At 43.0% G+C, this 19,475-nt stretch overlaps 1 protein-coding gene across 4 annotated transcripts in view; it reads left to right on the top strand.

The window, feature by feature from the left end:
- The first annotated feature begins 5,776 nt into the window (after window positions 1-5,776).
- The window catches only part of PAPSS2 (3'-phosphoadenosine 5'-phosphosulfate synthase 2), a 78,952-nt gene continuing 65,253 nt past the window's right edge, over window positions 5,777-19,475 (top strand). Inside the window, exon 1 of one of the 4 annotated variants that reach the window (XM_061174641.1) lies at window positions 5,777-6,003. In XM_061174641.1, the coding sequence (XP_061030624.1) occupies window positions 5,974-6,003 (30 nt within the window). In that variant the 5' untranslated portion in view covers window positions 5,777-5,973. The remainder of the gene's footprint in view (window positions 6,004-19,475) is intronic. The other 3 variants (XM_061174727.1, XM_061174811.1, XM_061174893.1) reach the window with 3 other exon arrangements.

The following is a 19,475-nucleotide window of genomic DNA, read 5'->3' as shown; positions in this document are numbered from 1 at the left end:
GTTATGTTGAGAACTCTTACCATGTAACCCCGTATAAGTTGTTTCTAAATGAAACATTTCTGTCCTTCTACAATTATAGACAAATTTCTCAAATTGTAACTCTAATTTCTTGGAATATGTCATGTTTTGTGATATTTTCTCAATTTTAGGCCAAATATCACGATTTCCATTTCTTTCTTCTTTTTTTCCTTCTCTCTGTCCTTTATTCCTTCTCTTCTTCCTTCCTTAAAAATATTGTCTTAAAATCTACTAAGTTTAGTTGGATTTTTCTAATAATTTAAATTTAAGTTAAATAATTTGTTCATTAAATAGTTAATAGTTAAATAATTTAAGTTTAGTTGGATATTTTTCTAATAATTTAAAGGCTCTAAGTGACATAGATCAAGTTATCTTTCACCTTGCTAAACATCTTTAAAAAGAACCTGTTGAAGACTGAAAATGCAGCCAATTAATAGACTCAAGTAATTGATTTGCCTGCCATTAAACAAATGCAACTTGTTTCCACTGAGGTTTGTTGAATTTTGGAGTGAATTTTCCTAAATACCCTAAATGTTTCTATTTTGCAAAATGTGTGCACATACTAATAAATGTACTTCTTTTTAAACTAATACAAAGAGCAGATAAAAAACTATGTACTGGATTCCACCCAAGAAATGGCAGAGGAGCGTTACTTCTGCCTGGAAGTGTGGGCTTTTCCTCTGGTTGCCTAAGTTCTGTGGGCGGCCTTTTGGTGATTGGGTCAGAGTTGTGCAATCCGGCTGTCAGCAGCTTGTCTCTGCTCTACCTGGGTCTTCAGTGGCAGGCTGAGGCACTTGAAGGAGGCACAGGAGATGGCGGGGTAGGAAGTGAATGCTTCATGCAGCTGGGAACATCAGTCCAGGCAGCCTGGACCATCAGTAGGGTGACAGATCACTCTCCTATCTAGCTTTCTTTTATCCTTGAAACGCAGGTTAAATTATCACCACCCATTGGAATCTCTTCGTAGTCATCACCTTTGTGTGTGTGTGTCTGTGTGTGTGTGTGTGTGTGTGTGTGCGCGCGCTTTCCCTATAACTTCGACTATCCCTTTATTCTGGCACTTAATCACATTCCCTTGGAATTGTTTGTGTACATATCCATCTCCTTCACCTCAGGACGGTGACTTCTCATCTTTGGACACAGCAAATGTCTTTATGACTAATGAGTAAATACAAGGCCAGCCACATGGCTAATGCACCCTGATGAGCATAAAGAGAACATGCAAAATCACGTCGCTGCCTGATTGTACATGGCACGTCCTCTATTACAGCCTTCAGCCTTCCCCCACTCTTCCGTTGTATCTCCTAACTCAGCAATACAGATACTTGTAATTTTCTGAACATACCGTGTTATTTCATGCGGCTCTCTGCCTTTACATTTTGTTTTTTAATTAATTAATTAATTTATTTTTATGGCTGTGTTGTGTCTTCGTTTCTGTGCGAGGGTTTTCTCTAGTTGTGGCAAGCGGGGGCCACTCTTCATCGCGGTGTGTGGGCCTCTCACTATTGCGGCCTCTCTTGTTGCGGAGCACAGGCTCCAGATGCGCAGGCTCAGTAATTGTGGCTCACAGGCCCAGCTGCTCCGCGGCATGTGGGATCTTCCCAGACCAGGGCTCGAACCCGTGTCCCCTGCATTGGCAGGCAGATTCTCAACCACTGCGCCACCAGGGAAGCCCCTGCCTTTACATTTTTGAATTTACACATACCCTCACTTTGGGGAGGGGAAGGCTGGCAAAACCCTACCCTTCTTTCAAGTCTTAGTTTATGTATCATATTCCCCAAGAAAAAACCTGACATCTCTCTCCATTCTCCCTCCTTTCAAAGTTGAACTCTGTGCTCCCACAAAATCCTTCCTTTTAACTGACTGGCCAGTTTGATCCACGCTCTCCATTTCTTCTGGAAAAGATAATGACTGATGCCCACAGCACACTCAGTGTTCTTTGACAGTAGGACACACTGGAATGCCCACACACTTTAGCACCTCCACTCCCTACGCTGGATGCTTACTGAGATCCGTTGTGTTTATTCCCAAACCTATTTATGCCACTTGTACCTGTTAGTGTAACTAAGTAATTTAGTTAGATGTGACTTAAGTGAATAGCATATGAGAAGGAAAAAAGGGTTGTGTTTTCCATGAGAATAGATGGATGCTTTGGAAAGACCCTTAATTTTTTTTTTTTTTTTTTAATTTTTTTAATTTATTTATTCATTTATTTATTTATTTATTTATTTATTTATTTATTTATGGCTGTGTTGGGTCTTCGTTTCTGTGCGAGGGCTTTCTCTAGTTGCGGCGAGCGGGGGCCACTCTTCATCGCGGTGCGCGGGCCTCTCACTATCGCGGCCTCTCTTGTTGCGGAGCACAGGCTCCAGACGCGCAGGCTCATCAATTGTGGCCCACAGGCCCAGCTGCTCCACGGCATGTGGGATCTTCCCAGACCAGGGCTCGAACCCGTGTCCCCTGCATTGGCAGGCGGATTCTCAACCACTGCGCCACCAGGGAAGCCCGACCCTTAATTTTTAACTCTATAAAATTTCAAACTGGAAATTGTTGAAGATGCCTTATGAAAGTGGTTTTTGGAACTCCCACCAGCGTACCCATACCACAAGAGAAGCCTTTAGCCCTACATCAAAGATTAGTGAAGTGCATGTGTTTTAGTCAAAATAAAATGTCTAAGGTATGCATGTATCATTTTTACCTGTCCCAGTAATATATTGTAATGTACTTGGGTGGGGTTGGGAGGAAGAGGCTGTCTCCTTCACTAGATTGTTTCTTGAAGGCAGGGACCATGTCTTGCTTGTCTTGGTAGTACCTGTGCCTGAGAATGGGAAGAATATTTGAATCCTAGAGGACTTTCTCTAAGGACTTCTTGACCCAAAGGAACTGCTGCACTTATTTCTGTACACGGGGTTTCAACAATTACGTCCCTTTTATGCATTACAGCCACTAGGGGGCAATGCAACTGCATTCCTTTGGAATGGCCAATCCAGGGACGATGCCTCCAAGCTAGATCCCCTAAAATGTGATGAGCCTCCCTAAAGTGTATTGGGGAACCTGCGGCATAAACATCTCACCAACACCGTCATTCTTTGTATATGTGTTTCCCTGTTTATTTGGGGAAGCTGACTCCATTTTTTCTAAACAATGAAAGGACCAAGTAGTAATCACCACCTCATTAAGTTAGTTATTACAGCTGAGCCAATTCCTGGAAGGAAGAAAACAAAAGAAAAACAGGAAGAAAATTTTGAAACCCTCATGCAAATGTTGCGAGTAGTATCAAGGATTGTAAATTGGTACAGTGCAGGCCACAGTGTCTTACAGTGGAGTCTCAGAGGAAACACTACTGAGAAAGTTATGGAGAGTGTGTCCAGATGACTGAACAGATCTCAACCCTTCCTTCCTTCCCCTAAATGAGTCTCCTGCCAGTTCTGATGTGCTAGAATCATTGACTTAAAAATTAAGCTGCTAGTTGCTCATGTCTTTTCAGAAGGAATGTCCTCTCCTAGGAGTAAGAGGGTAGTGAGAGGAAAAGGAATTCCAAACATCACCTTTAAAAGAAAGACCCTGGGAAAATAAAAAAGAAAGATTATTTTACTTTTCAGTGAGTTGCCATGCTGAATTACAACTAAACTGATGATCTGTGAAGTTAAGGGATCTTAAACATCGCAGTTTGAGTCCAAGGGAGCTGAGGCCTCCTATTTCACACGTCTTTGGAAGTAATGAAAGAATATCTGTTCCAAAGTACTCTGTTTGAGAATTAATTAAATCTAAAACAAGATAAACAGTCCAGTTTGCAATTATCATGGGGGTTTTGAAGTAGTTGAACTAGAGGCTGAGTGATTCACTGCATCTGGGGAGCTGACTGACCTGGGTTTGAGTCTCAGCACCGCCCCTAACTAGTGAGGAGGGTCAGATTACCTCCCCTCTCTCAGCACCAGTTTTGCATTGCCCATCTGTGAAATACAGGGAGAGGGAAACTGGACAAATGATCCCAAAACCTCCCCCAGGTCTAAACAGTCATACATTTCTTTTCCAGGAAGTTGCCCTTATGGATTTGCCCTTAATGTCCTTCTGTTTCAGCTTTTAAAGAGGCAATATGAAAAAAACCAATCATGCAAATTGCTATTTCTCCATCAACACTTAATTTACCTTTTCTCTTAGGGCAGGATCTGGCAGGGTTCAAACTATGGTTGGAACTGATACCGGTGAATTTTTCCAATAAAATTAGAATGGGATGTTACTGTTTAAACCCCCAAAATTCAAAACATGCTAGTTTGTGTGCAGAACAGAAGCTCAAACCCAGCATTTGCCCTCTAGCTGCTCATATCTGAAGGGAGTGGTGGCAGCTTACTCCAAATGAGTAAGAAAATAAATATACTGATATTTCCAGACTGGACAAACATGTAGGCTGCCTTTTAAGTTTCTGACTCCTGATTTATTTTTTTCCCACCTTCCCATGGAGAAAGGCAATCAGTGAATGAATATTCAGATCTTTAGTGTCTGTCTGGAAAGCTGGCAGTCTTCCAGAAATACAATTAGATATGAAAGAAAAGTTCCAATCCTTACCTCCTTAGGCTATCACTTCAGCCTTTTCACAGAAGGAAGACCAAAGTTGGAATGGGCAGTGTGGCCCTTGGGCATCTTCATGGTTCTTTTGTCAGTACTATCCTATTGATCTGTTTGTCACATTGTGCAAGGAATTAAGGTACAGAGGGGTGTGAGGCCTTGTGACTGCCCTCAAGGTGCTGTCACTAACCAGAGCTTCTCCTTCCTTACTTTTGCTTGTCCCAGACATTTGAGTTAAAAGAGTTGCCCTCTGATAAAACCTTGGAGCCCTAAGGTGTAGTCCATAAGCCTTGTCAACTTGTGCCTCCTCTTACTTTTTCGCCTCAGGGCCCATCCTGGTTGCTGAACACACGGAAGTACTATAGGAATGCTTTGGGGGATGGACTGAAACAAGTGGCTGGGCTACTACTGACCATTTTCCCGGGCTGGCCTTGCTTACTCAACTTTGTGAGTAGGAGCAGAGCCTCAGCTGGCCCATCTGTAACAGGAGGAAAATATTGTGAGCTCCAAAGGAGTGAATGCATGTAAACCCCTTAGTCCCCTGAATGGCGCATAAGGTGCAGGCAGGCGCTACGCCTCCTGATTTCTTCTTCTTCTTCTTCTTCGTCATCATCATCAACATAATCATCATCGATGCTGATGCTGGTGTAGAAAGCCTGGACTGTGGAGGCTGACAGCCTGGGTTTGAATCCCCTCACTTGGAAGATAGTCTTGAGAAAGTCTGAAAGCCTCAACTGCTTCATGGGAGAAAGTAGGACTCGATGCCTGGGTCAGGGGGCGCAGGAGGCTTAAGGCAAAGGTCAGCGGAGTGCAGAGGGAGGACCAAAAAATGTTAACCGTCGCTGTTATTACTGCATATGAAGACCAGCTGGGCATCGGTGCCCACTAAGGACCATGCCGACAAGCCTGGCGGTTTCAAGCTGGTCCCAGAGGCAGGAAGCCTTCCTTGGAGAGGCGCGGGGGTGGGAGGTGGTGGAAGCTCAGGCAGCCACTGGGAGTGGGAACGCAGAGAGCGAACTTGACCTCCGACTGCACGCGGGGCGTGTCCGTCCGAGCCCCCGGCTGCAAGGTCCTGCCTCCGACCCGGGCTAGCGGAGCCGCTCCCGGGCGTAGGGGGCCGGGCCCGGGACCCCGCCCAGGAGGCGGCCGGGTCCCCTGGGTTGGGCGCTGCTGGCGGAGCCGACGGGGCGGAGAGGAGCACGGCGGGAGGAGGAGTAGGAGGAGGGGGCTGGTCAAGGGAAGTGCGACGTGTCTGTGGAGCCTTTTTATACCTCCTTCTCGGGAGTCCGGCAGTAGCCACTGCCGCCGCCACCGAGCGTCCTAGCGCTTCCGCTCCCAGGAGCTGGGCTCCGAGTTCCAGCGCGCCGGGCATCGCCGCAGCCAGCCAGCATGTCGTCCGGGGTCAAGAAACAGAAGACGGTAGGCTTCGAGTCTCCTGCCTTCCTCCTCCGCTCCAACCCCGGGACGCTCGGAGGCGAGCAACCCCGGCGCCGAGGCTGGGGCGCGGGGAGGAGGAAGAGGAGGAGGAGGGAAGCAGGAGGGCGAGGCTCGGCCGGGACTCCCGGGGCAGCCCTTGCCGGGCAGACCCTTGCCACCCCGCGCCTCTGGGAACCTGCGCCCCGTGGGGTCGTCACGGCCGGGACAGACCTCCGGAGCTGGCAGAGTGGGTCCCAGTTAAGAGAAAGGACCAGAGATGGGAAATTTCCTTAATTCTCCAAGAGCTTTTCCAGACCCGTCTTTTCTTCAGAATGAGCTCCGCGCGGGTCCAGCGGGTGGTGGGCTGAGGGAACTCGGTTCTGCCAGGTTTGGTCGCGGGGCACACGTCAGTGACAGTCATTGGGGTTTTGTCCACGGAAACTCCTTGGACTGGACTTTCATGACGGACATTCATAAAGGAAACTACGACCATCTAGACGTAAGGGAGGAAATTGCATTCCTACACTGGCAGGACTCTAGCTTGATTCAGCTCCCTGTTGGAATCGGGTGGCACCTCAAGTTCAGTCATGGGGGGCCCCTCAGCTTGGTGGAGTGAGATGAGGGGACTGCTTTGAGGAGGCTCAGTTTTATCCAGAATTAATCTGGGCCATCCCCATTGTGGGAAATTGAGGGTTCCTCGAAAAGTTCCTTTCCCACTTAGTGATAGGGGCTCCTATAAATTTTGCATCCTTAAACATGGCAGCAGTGATCATAGACTCTTAGAGTCGGAAACAGCCTTGTAGCCAGCATTTGGGCCACACCAGGGGTGGTCTGCAAGCCTTGTTCAGATCCCAGCCAGCAGTCTGACTGCTGAGCACTCATCTTTCCACTACCACACTACAAGCCTCAGATGATTATGGTGGTTAGGGAATGGGCTGACCTCTCTCAAACAGTTAGACTTGCGCTTGGCACATAGTAGGTGATCAATAAATAAATGTTTATTACTATTATTATATAATACTTATTACTGAAATATCTTTGAGGTGTATTTGTGGCAGGCGGCGGGAGAGGTCAAAAAAACATGAATTGGGGAAGGGGAGTGGAGGGGCCATGCAGGGGCTAGAAGTGTGGACTTCAGCAACAAGGGGAAGGGAATGGGGGCTCTGTGGTTTCAGGGAACCACACTGGACCCGCAGGAAGATCCAGGGGGAAGGCAGCATCAACTTGAGAAGGGAGAATGGTCAGGGTCCAGTTGCCTTTTATAGGAGCGATTTTAAAGCGGAGAGACTTTCAGTATTATATTTGAAAATATTAAGTGCAAATCACTTGTGTTTTATTCCTATTTAATTTTATTAATTTCTGTAAAATTCTCAAGGGTATCTTCTAAATGACAACCTGCTGTGGCACTTAGTAACCTTTTATATCAGTGAGGTTTTAATTCTTACCTCCTTGCTTGCATCAAGAATTCCTTCCCAATGGGGTTGCTTTGTCAAGCATTAGTAATGAAGGGACAGGTGGTCTTTCCCCTTCATGCCTCCAGTCAGCAAGAGCCTGTGAAGTGAAAGGTTTGAAAACAGGGGTTTTACACACTGATCGCGGCAACTGCACAGACAGAGAAAGTGAGAAATTTGAGGGCCGGAGGGTTTGGTTTTTGTATTTACACATTTGGAACCTTCTATTTTTTGTTTGGAGGTGTGTGTGTGTGTGTGTGTGTGTGTGTGTGTGTGTTCTGCATAGGATGAAATTAACACCTGAAACAGCTAGCAGGACTTGTGAACTTTTATTTAGCCAACATGATTATAATCCAGGGCACCAGCACAAGTTCCCCAAAGGGGCGGATAGATACTATTGGGTAAAGCAATTCAGCTGTAAATGCATATGAAATCTCTCGAGCTTTAAATGTTAACTCAAAATGTGTTTTGAAACTTTGCAAGCCAAAACAAAATCTGTCCACATGTGTGACCTCTGAACTAATCAATTATTTGAGAAGTGAGTCTTGCTGATCTAGGAAGGTTTCCTGGAAGTGAGGCTGGGCTGATCTTTTTAGGGACTCGCAGAAATCATTACATTATGTTCTCTATTGTCAACAGAGGATGGTCAATTCACACCCCAGGTACTGCAGTGACTCCAAATATTTGTTGAGCCCCTACTGTGTGCCAGCCAGGATACTGGGGTGAATACATCTTTCCCGGGGTTTTTTTAGCCACACTCTCTGGATGAATATAGCCGTTCAGTTCAGACCACTGTTAGAGGAGTAGGTAGGTTTGGTTTAAATGTGAGAAGGTAGGATGATTTTCTCACAAGCTTGAGAAAAATAAAAAAGGAAAGTTTCTTTTATAAGGGAAGGTAGCACATTCCTCCTGTGTTAGGCATCCTTACCATGGCAACCAAAGACAGCTACGTGTCACAGCCCTCCCTCCCACCCTTGATTTACTTCCAACCCCGGCCACCTCCCATCCCGTCGACACACACATAGATCCCAGGAGAAGGAAGGAGGCAGACTGCAGCCAGAGGACTGGAAAGAAAGGCAAAGGCCTGGTCCTTTCTTCTTGCATCATGTCCTGGATTAGCATTTTTCAAGGCCCACGGACAATGTTATGTCCTGGAGACAACCAATCTAAAAAAGTCAACTGAGATATTAAAATATTTTCCAAAGGGTTAAACAAGCCAGTGTTTGGAAAGGAGTGAAGGGCTACTGAAAAGTTAAAGCTCTCCCTAAATGTAAGTGATTATCCACCTTTTTATTATTTTAAAAACTCTGTACAATATTCCGTTATTTTCCTGGAGGTAGCTACTTTTAAAACTATTTGAAGATGCTGTGTAAGGCAAGACATGAATTTCCAGATGAGCAACCGTTGGAAGGAAGGAAAAACAAGTGCTTCCCAGAGTCCTGGCCCTAAGCTGTGCTGTGTTTCACTTCATCCTCACAGCAGGCTTCACCCCAGAAAACCGAGCCTCACCTCTAGGGGAGGAGAAATGCCAGGAGCAGGTAAGGATTTAAATTCAAGTTTGTCCAACTTTGAAGCCCTGGCTCCTGCTCCCTCTATTTCTCTGGCCCATAAATTTCCTCGTCTGTAATGACTTACCCCTTACAACTGTTGTGAGGAGTAAATAACTCCTAAAAACTGTCTTGCTCAGTTCTAGGCCCATATGCAGTTGCTACTGTTATTATTCTTATTACACCACACTGTCTTGGTTTGCCCAGCAAGGAGAAGAAAGCACAGGTCAGACCATTCCAAAGGCTCAGTAAACAACAACCATAAGAATATTTAATAAAAGCAAACAAATACAGAAGGATAGAGGTGATGATTTGAATTGTAATTATAAAAAGCTGAATAGAAGACAAAGGTTGATAATTAGTGTGGATGTACCAGAGTACCCCAAATAATCAGCAAGATTTTGCCAACAACCTTGGCCAAGAAAGGCAATCTATATATAAGTAAATTTTAGACTAATTTCTCTTCACCCTTCCTGTGCCTTCAACTGTTTCCAGATCCATCTTAAAATTAATGTTGTCTGATTCATGCTGTTATTCCATGATCATCTCTTTGCACTTTTACCGTTAAAGATAAATATCATTAACTCTGAGTTTTTTATCTCTGAGGTAGTTATCTTTATCTTTCAGCACTTTGTCTTCCTGTTAATGCATGTGGCTCTCTGGTTTGCTTAGGGGATAATTAGGCTGAACTCAAACATGGAACCTTTAGGGAATGAGAGTCTGAGAAAGGAATCAGTGATGTCAATTTCAGTCCTAGGAGATTACTGTTTATTTCAAAACCTGTCACTAAATAGTAATGGGCACTCACCTTTGTGTTTGGAAGTCTCTGGAAAACACAGAAACTAAAAGTAAATAAACATAAATATAATGGCATTTCAACTAACCTTTCATCCCTTAGGTGATTTGCTCATCCGACAGGTGAAATGGCACCTATCCCCAGCAACTTTGCATAGAGCCTGGCACTGAGTAGGTGCTCCATAAATATTTTTTGCGTAAAAGGCTGCAGAATTCATTAGTGAATGAATTTGTTTTTAGCATCTCTGTTTTGCTTAGATTTCCCCCACTCCCCTCTTACCTGTCTGCTCTTGTGTGCTTGCTTATTTTTGCCTGGATATTCATCATTACCACTGAAAAATTACCTGTAGGGATTCTTTGAGGCTTAGGATGAATGGCCTTCCCCCCACCCCGCCAACCCCCTGGAGGATTTGCTTTTGTTTCTGCCAGGTGCCTGGTGGCACTACTAGTCTGGCACCACTTTGACTTAACTTACCACTTAAAGTTTTTTAGACCACCCAGGTGATGTGAATTTGAGCTGCAGTTTTGCACACAGGGACCAGCTGGTGAGTACAAGTCCTCATGGACTGCCCCCCTGTGCCTCCTTATGTACACTTTCCATGTCACGGCCATTGTCCCTGCAGTCTTTCGGAGTGGGAAGTGGGTTAATTCTGGTTCACTCTTATTTTTAGGGGGTGACTCTGGGGAAACTCAGCTTAGTGTAGACAAAGGCCTTTGTATTCTCCCCACCTGGGTACGTTCTAGGCTTCAATTTCTGTTTCACCTCCCCCGTGAGGCTGTCAAAATCCATGCACATCTGCCCCTATCAAGGCAAAAGTGCCTCCCTGCTTGCTTACCTCTTAGGTTCTTGCTTTCCCGCAGATTTTGGCCTGGTAGTTCCTTACTACCTTCTCGGGTATTTGATGTTTCTAATTAGATTATTGTATATTATAGCCTGCACTTTAAATTTGTTTTTATAAAGGATTGGACTGTATAACCTAGACCGTCATTGCTGGAAGCAAAAAATCTCTGCCTTTTCTTGATTCCTGTGTATCATGAACATTTCATATCATACCTTTCCCTTATTATACCTATAACATTCTTATAAAAGGAGTACTTTAAGAACAAATAAACTTAAGTCAGATTGCTAGTCAGAAATATTTAATTTAATCCCTTTTTCCCTACAAAGTGCTAAGGTCTGGGCTGGGGGTGGGGAGGAGGTGAGCAGTGCTCACCTTGTCTTGCGGCCTCTGCCTTACGGGCATCCGTAGAGATGTGCGTTGTCCTGTCTCATCCTAGTGTTGGTCCAGTTCAAGTGCATTCCTGTCTGAAAGCTCCTTCAGTGTCAGCACCTTTCCTTGCTTCTCCCATGCTCTCGTGGGTACACTGAGGTCGCTGTGCTGCTCCAGCACAACTCGGGGGGAAATTCGGCTAGTCTGTCTAAGATCTTTGACGTTGCTCCCCTACTCCCAGAAGGGTGGGAACTGTGCTTCTGCTCTGGTGTGACCATGCTGGGCTTCTGAGGGGCTCGAGGGGCTGCTGGAGTCTGTCCCTGCTTCCTCTCCCTTGGGATCTGTTGAGGATCAACAGCACACCCAGTGCCCCCTGCTTTCAGAGTCCCCAAAGCCATTTGGCTCCTCTCACCCCAAGCCCAGCACCAGGCCCAGAACACCACTCCCCTTCTCAGACTCCCACTGGCAGCTAAGCTCCCTTTGCTTCTAATAAATTTTAAACAGAACTTTTTCAGAAAGGTTAATTAACATTAACATTGGATTCGTGACAAATGTGGTCTTATTGATCCTCTTTCCTGCCTTTTGATCACCTAATAATTTTTTTTCAGTTTAGAATAAGTTGGCACACAAGATGGAAATATTTTTTTTCTCTCTGCAGAAGAGCCATTGTATTAAAACTTAAAATCTAACTTGCCTCTGATAACACATGGTGTGTAAAGTGACCTTCATCAGTTGGCTGGTGTGACTTCCTTTAAAATCTAATCAGCAACTCTTTCTGTATTTCACATTTACTCCTGAAGCTGATTTTGCTATTACTGGTATTGTGAAAACATGTGTGCAGCATAAACATGGCAAGCTCAATCTAATATCTGTCTAGCACCAAATATTAAATTTTGGCAAAAAAAATGTGACCTGTTATCAAGCTTTTCTAAAACAGTTACATAAATATATCAAATGCTACATCATTAAAAGTGATCATTTCTATGCTAGGTTAATATTTGCTTTAAATATCTAGTTAACATCTTTATATGGTTTGTTATAAAAATATGGATTTTTATCCACCAAGCATCTATGTCCAGTCTAATATTACCATTACTTTTTTTTTCCTTTTTAATGCGTGCTGAGTGTGGGCTTGAAAAATTATTTGCAGACTTTGCTTGGAGACTTAAACCACCTACAGTGTAGTCTGAGATTTTATCCCCATTACTTCATTCATCTATACCCTCCCCAATCATTTATTTGTGGATAATTCATGCTTTCTCAACTTTTAGCAAAATAGGCAACTAAGATGTTGGTGATGATTTTTATTTTTATATATTTCCTACTGTTAAAAACCTGAATTAACTTTTTCGTCCTCTGCTGTGATTCCATTGTATATTATTTTGTTTTCCTTTAAGAGCTCTAAAAACTTTTCCTTTTTTAGTTCGTGTCAGATCCTCACTTACGTATTTGTTCACTTCATTCACTCAACAAATATTTTTTGAATGACCCAACCAGGACCTTTCGTTTCCATAGTTTACTAGAGCTACCAAACCCTTATATTCTTTTCTTGTTTTTAATTTACTTATTTATTTATGTTTGGCTGCATTGGGTCTTCGTTGCTGCACGCGGGCTTTCTCTAGTTGCGGTGAGTGGGGGCTACTCTTCGTTGCAGTGCGCGGGCTTCTCATTGTGGTGGCTTCTCTTGTTGCGGAGCATGGGCTCTAGGCACGCGGGCTTCAGTAGTTGTGGCACGCGGGCTCAGTAGCTGTGGCACGCAGGCTTCAGTAGTTATGGCTCACGGGCTCTAGAGCGCAGGCTCAGTAGTTGTGGCGCACGGGCTTAGTTGCTTCGCGGCATGTGGGATCTTTCCTGACCAGGGCTCGAACCCATGTCCCCTGCATTGGCAGGCGGATTCTTAACCACTGCACCACCAGGGAAGTCCCCAGCCTTATGTTCTTTAGTTATAGTTTTTTAGGCCATTCAAACACTGGCTTTAAACTATTCAGAACATAGCGTTTACTGTTTCTAACTGCAACACCCCACCCACAACTTGTATATTCTTTCAACCTTCTGCCCAGTCAGTATTACAGTGGCCTTGGGCCAAAAGCAATAAAATTTCCAACGGATTTTTCATACATTTTTTAAAATCCCTTTTTATTTCTCTTAAATTAGAAATTTAAATTATTTACTTTTTATTCAGGCTGTTCCTACTTTAAAAATGTATTTTTTAAAGAACCCTAGCACTTTACTTCTGGAAGGAAAATTAAGAACGCATGTTCAAGCCGTTCAAGTTGATACACAGTATTTCAGAGCTTTGCTAAGGCCCACGACCATCTTCCTGGCCAGCTGGTTGGTGATAACCACCACTGAGCTGGAACTCTGAGCACCTAACTATAGGCCTAGCACTTTTCTTTTTATTGTGTGCCCTTTGAAAGAGGCCCTACCCATTTTCTATAGCTTTGTTTTTTCTTTTACATACTGGGAAATAGTTTCCATAAATTAAAAAAAAAACACAACACTCCCAAGTTGGTTATCAGTGAGTCACAGTTACACTTTTTTTTTTAATAAATGTATTTATTTATTTATTTTTGGCTGTGCTGGGTCTTCATTGCTGTGCGCAGGCTTTCTCTAGTTGCGGCGAGCGGGGGCTACTCTTGGTTGCGGTGCGCGGGCTTCTCATTTTCGTGGCTTCTCTTGTTGCGGAGCACGGGCTCCAGGCGCGCAGGCTTCAGTAGTTGTGGCACGTGGGCTCAGTAGTTGTGGCTCGCAGGCTCTAGAGCTCAGGCTCAGTAGTTGTGGCGCACGGGTTTAGCTGCTCTGCGGCATGTGGGATCTTCCCAGGCCAGGGCTCGCACCCGTGTCCCCTGCATTGGCAGGCGGATTCTTAATCACTGCGCTACCAGGGAAGCCCCACAGTTACACTTCGATTTAGCTTTAGCATCTTGTTTTGGTATTCTGGAGATAGAAAACACGCACCAGAGAGCAGTGTTTGAAAAATGTAACTTTACCATTTTGAAATATTTTTCATGGGCCAGTCTGTTTCTCTTTAGAAAATTCAACTCATACCCCTCCCCCAAACTCCCCAACCTCACATACTCTTCCTTAAACCTTCTCAAACAGTTTAATTATTTTATCAAAAACAAGAAAAAAGATAATAATGATTGCATAGTGTGCAATACAGATAAAACTACATTTGGCAAAAGTTGGGGCAAGTTCAGTTACACATTAAGGTCTCAGTTCTTGTTGTAGTTCTCGGAATTTCCATTTTTATCTCTAAATCCATTCATTTCCATTGTTTCCTAAGTTCATGAAGTACCATGAAGTCGATCACAATAATTGTGTGGTCCTGCCAACTAAATCTACCTAATTGCTGAGTTCCAATAGAGTCTTTTCCTGAATTATATGAATAAGTACAGCTCTTGGGCCATTGTGTCACTAATACAACAATGTTTTGAGTAGTTACTAAAAAATAAAATTAAAAAATTTGCATTCATCTACTGTGTTTAAATTAGCCATTTGACTAAGAAGAGATCTAATAAAACATAGAGATTACAATTCCAACTATGGGATTCGCATATTTATCAGGAGTTTCGATTTTTAGAGCTTGTTTTGTTAGAAAATTCCCACTCTGTTGTGCCTTGTTTATCATCTGCATTGAGAACTTCTGATGTGGCAGGCACCATTTCCAGAGCCTGCCTGTGCATTAACTCATTTAGTCCTCACCATCTCCTGAAGCAAGTTTGTGAACAAATAGTCAGGAGGGAACTCATTTAACTGAAGTAAATCTTTAGAGAGTTCCCCACAGGAGAAGCTAAAATCTTATTAGCTCCTCTGTAGTTAATAAGTTGTTTATTTCATAGAGGGAATGAGACAAACGCCAAGTAGCAAACACAGCAGGATTGGGCAACTAGTAATATATTACTGCTTCATTTGTAAAATATTTTGGCAGGTGCCTACTGCTGATATCTCAAGATAATAATAAACAATTCTATTGAGACATTCCCTAGCACTTTTGTAAAAAGAGTAAGTGGCATACACTTGCAAATGCATGTTACCCTTGCCATCACACACGTTTCTTTCTTTATGGTGACATAAAGTGAATAATTGGAAAATAAATTTGCTTTGTGCTCAGACTCAACAAGTAGGGGTAATAGTTTTTGTTGCCCCGTTTTACCACTAGGTCAGTATTCGACAAATGTGAACAGAATGATTTGTTTCCACTAAAGCTGCTAATACTTGAGACAAGTTGTAACAGTGATTTGTCAGTGATAAAAGGAAACCAGGCCACCCATGTGTTTTTCACAAAATAAAAATTTGACCTACCTGGAAGTCAAGGCTTAAGGATGTTGGCAACCAGATAATGCTTCCATTTCACTGGGGACCAATGAGGAGTGCCTGGAAATTGTGAGATCCTAAATGGCACTTTCCATGACGTTTGGAAGAAACATTTGCGGAGTTTGTCTCATTCTGTCATCATAGGTCGGGAAAATCTAAGTTTTCAGCAATCCTTGGCCATAGCCTCATTGACAGCCACTAGGAAGACCTGGACTCTGATTCCCAGGAGACCACTGTGTAAAAGGCCGGAGCCCACGCTCAAGGGGAGAAGAGCGGCGTTGGCTGCGTGTAATTGTAGGGCCTGAGATCGAAGTCCTTTAATAGAGAGGTTACCTTATTTAAATGAAGGGAGTAGTAGTGACAGTAGAGAAATTAAATCACAGAATCCATGCTTTCACAGTGTGAGACACCTTGGGTACAAAATTCTGTTAAAAGGATGTGTTGCCTCTGCTTAGTTAGCCATTCAGTGAATGGAAAAATCTGGGTCATCATAAACACCTGGCTTCTTCCATTTTCTTCTCAGTGTTGAGGCTCCGGTTTAATAAGTCCTTTAAACATCACATTGTGATGTTCATTCTTGATTAGGTTAAGAGTCTCCCTCAAGGTTGAGGAAGGTACCTTGTTGATCCAGTTGAGTTCCTTAGATAGGGGAAGGGAACAAGCATTTATTCGGGGACTTTCCATGCAGTGACTCATCTCCTCCTCACAGTAACCCATGGAGTAGTTGATGTTCTTATCCACATTTTATAGTTGAGAACAGTAAGGCTTATTGAGATTAAATAACTCGCCTTAGGATGCATAAGTGTGAGTGGCAGAGCTGACTCCCTCCTAAATTCGAACACCATGTTTTCAATGATTCTTTTTTTTTTTTTTCATTCGTTAATGTAATAGATGTCATGGATACTACAACTGTCAAAATGAAGATTATTCTGATGATTGAAACATACGTTTAAACTTTGTGGATGCAGATTAACGCAGTGAAGAAACTGAAAAGATTAAGTGGTCTCTTTGAAAGGGATTTTCCTCAGGTGCTTTTTGGAATGTTGTATATAATCTTTAGAAGATGTGGATTTGAGCAAATGCCATTAAAAGGCAATAAATGTTAGTTTGGATGACGCTTTGCGGCCAATTTTAGGAACGGTAGTGTTTGGAATGCAACCCAACATTTCACCTTAATAATACAAAGCTTCAGTGTTCCAGTGGGTGAATGCATGTACCCAAGAAAAAGTGTCCTTAGAAATAATTGCAGTGACTTACATGTAACTCTAGACCTGGCCTTGTTCATTATGTGGGCGCTGCACAGTCGAGCATTCATGAGTTACAAGTTCCCAAAGCCCCACAAGCTACGGGCCTGTTCTCTGGATGTACTAGAGGTTTCATTGACATTTCCACAGCTCAGCACAGAATTTTAATCTTTCATGGTTCAAGGAGCCTGTGTCATATACACAGCCTCATTACCAGAACCAATTGCAAAAGAATATGAAGAAAATGCACAGAGGTAATGAAACACAGCCTTCAGTGGAGCACTTACAGGGCTGGTGTTTAGAAAGGCAGCTAAGACCTGTGCTGAACACTATAATTGTGTGGTTTAGAGCATCTTCTGAAGGCAGGTACACATTTCTAGGAGACTTGATTTGATGTGTATTGTGTTTCCATGAGGGCAATTGCCCCCTGCCTGAATTATAGCAGGGTTCCTCTGGGTCTGCATTAATACCTTTCTTTCATCATACTCATCAAGGCTTATTCATAAATTCTTAGTAATTACCCTAGCCGCTCTCTAGAATGGGTGGGTATAAGGATTACAAATCTTTACTAAAATAAAGAGATGGGATAAATTCCCTACGCCTTCTGGTGAGCCCATATAATAGTAGAGACAACCCAAATTTGCCAAGTTCAGTGGCCTAGTTCTTTCTTTTGTCTCCAAGCAGACAGAAGCTCAGGGACACCTGAATGATATTTGGAATGAAGGCTTTCTTATTGGGATTGTACCAAGTTAATTGTGTGCTGTGAAACACCATATGGCCTCATTTCCATTGGGACATCTAGTGCTGTAAACACTACAATACATGAATTAAGTGATTCAGCTAATTATACCCAGTTTTTTATATGCTTCTAAAAAAATAGCACGTGATCCTTGAAATAGAGAAGGTTGTGTATTCAAATTTTATTACCATTTTTTTGGTGTTGTGTCTGTATGTTTATTTTATTTATTTTTAAAATTTATTTATTTTTATTTATTTTATGGCTGTGTTGGGTCTTCGTTTCTGTGCGAGGGCTTTCTCTAGTTGTGGCAAGCGGGGGCCACTCTTCATCGTGGTGCGCGGGCCTCTCACTGTCGTGGCCTCTCTTGTTGCGGAGCACAGGCTCCAGACGCGCAGGGTCAGTAATTGTGGCTCACGGGCCCAGTTGCTCCACGGCATGTGGGATCTTCCCAGACCAGGGCACGAACCCGTGTCCCCTGCATTGGCAGGCAGATTCTTAACCACTGCGCCACCAGGGAAGACCCCTGTATGTTTATTTTAATGAGGAGACTGAAAACTAAACCATTTCTTTGCTGCTAATTCATGCTGGATTACCTTCGTATTTCCATGGGACATATGAATTCTGAAGCCATGTCTGTCTCCATGATAGCACCCTGCTTGGATCTGTGTATAGTTGCGTATAAAGTATAGAAGGAGTTATTACCTTAAAAAGCTGATTTAGACAGAGGCTTGAGGAAAGAGAAGGATACAAGAGTCAAGGAGATATCTGGAGAAAACTTGATCCTGTAGACCAGCAGTTAAGAAATTATGTCCTGTGGCCAAATCCAGCCCCCACCCTGTTTTGGTATAATCTGTAAGCTAAGAATGGTTTTTAAATGGTTGGGTGAAAAATCAAAGGAAGAATTATATCTCACAACATGTGAAAAATGTATGAAATGCAAATTTCAGTGTCCATAAATAAAGCTTATTAGAACACAGTGATGCCCATTTATTTACATGTTGTGGCTGCTTTCACTGCAGAGATGAGTATTTGCAATAGACTGTATGGCCTGTAAAGCTGAAAATATTTATTATCCGCCTCTTTAAGAAAAGTATGCCACCTCCTGATTTTGACAATGGGGGGCCAGTGTTCAGTTCCGACTGACTTAGGTCAATGGCCTGTCAGCACATCACTCACATCTGACTTCAGAAAGCTGAGTACCCAGCTCTACTTCATGAGCCCCCAGTTGAATTGTTTGGTGTATTGCCATTGTTTTGTTTTTAAAAAACATTATTTTTTAAAAAGTTCTAGGGAACTCATTGTTATGTCTCTTTTAATGATATTATTGAAGATATTGTTCATTAATTACAACGCATGATATTCTCTTTATAAAGATCCATGGGAGAAATACCTCTTCAGTCTTAGTACCAGAAAGGCTGTATTTTTTCTGAGGATTTGTGTGTGTGTGTGTGTGTGTGTGTAATCCTTTGGAAACTGTGCATTCTGTGACTGTCCAGCTTTATTTTTGCCAAAAAGCTCGGAAGCAAATTTGTGGCTCACTTTCTATTTTTGCACCAGCTTCGTGCTTGGTATCATTTCACTTTATGCCCCTTATGTTGTTTTTTCTTTTTCTCATCCACTCAGAAGTGAGCTTTTGCTGTGCTTTATAGATCCTGTAAGTCACTGTACATGTTTTAGGAACTATGCAGAACATTAAAACATATATTAAATTAAAAATAAGATGCATTTGAACTTTAGCTCCAGAAACTCACAGAGCATTCCTTACGGTCCCACCTCAGAGAGCCCTTCACCTTTTCCCTACTGTTTTGTGACTTTCCAGGGCTCTGTGTCTGCAGGACCTTATGGAAACCAATCCTTGCAATGCTTATTAAGTGCTTTGTGGTCTAATGTTCTATCCTTGCTGGAGGCTTATCATCAAACCCCCTCAAGGTGGATAAAGATATAGATCAGAAGTTCTTCATCTGGAGTCCAGAGGATTTAGGAGGGTTGTGAACTTGGATGGGGAAATTATTTTTATAACCTATAATAGAAAAGTCTCACTTCCTTCAATGATGATCACAGACAACAAATCATAGCAGTATTAACAGTACCTGTGATTATATCAGCAATAGAAGTTACAGATATTTTCATATCATGTAAGTTGTTGCCGATGTTGCTGATGTCATGAAAAT

Source organism: Eubalaena glacialis, chromosome 1, assembly GCF_028564815.1.
Source record: "Eubalaena glacialis isolate mEubGla1 chromosome 1, mEubGla1.1.hap2.+ XY, whole genome shotgun sequence".
Taxonomy (NCBI): Eukaryota; Metazoa; Chordata; class Mammalia; order Artiodactyla; family Balaenidae; genus Eubalaena; species Eubalaena glacialis.
The sequence above is the reverse complement of the archived record's forward strand: the minus strand, read 5'-3'. Positions and strand labels throughout refer to the sequence as shown.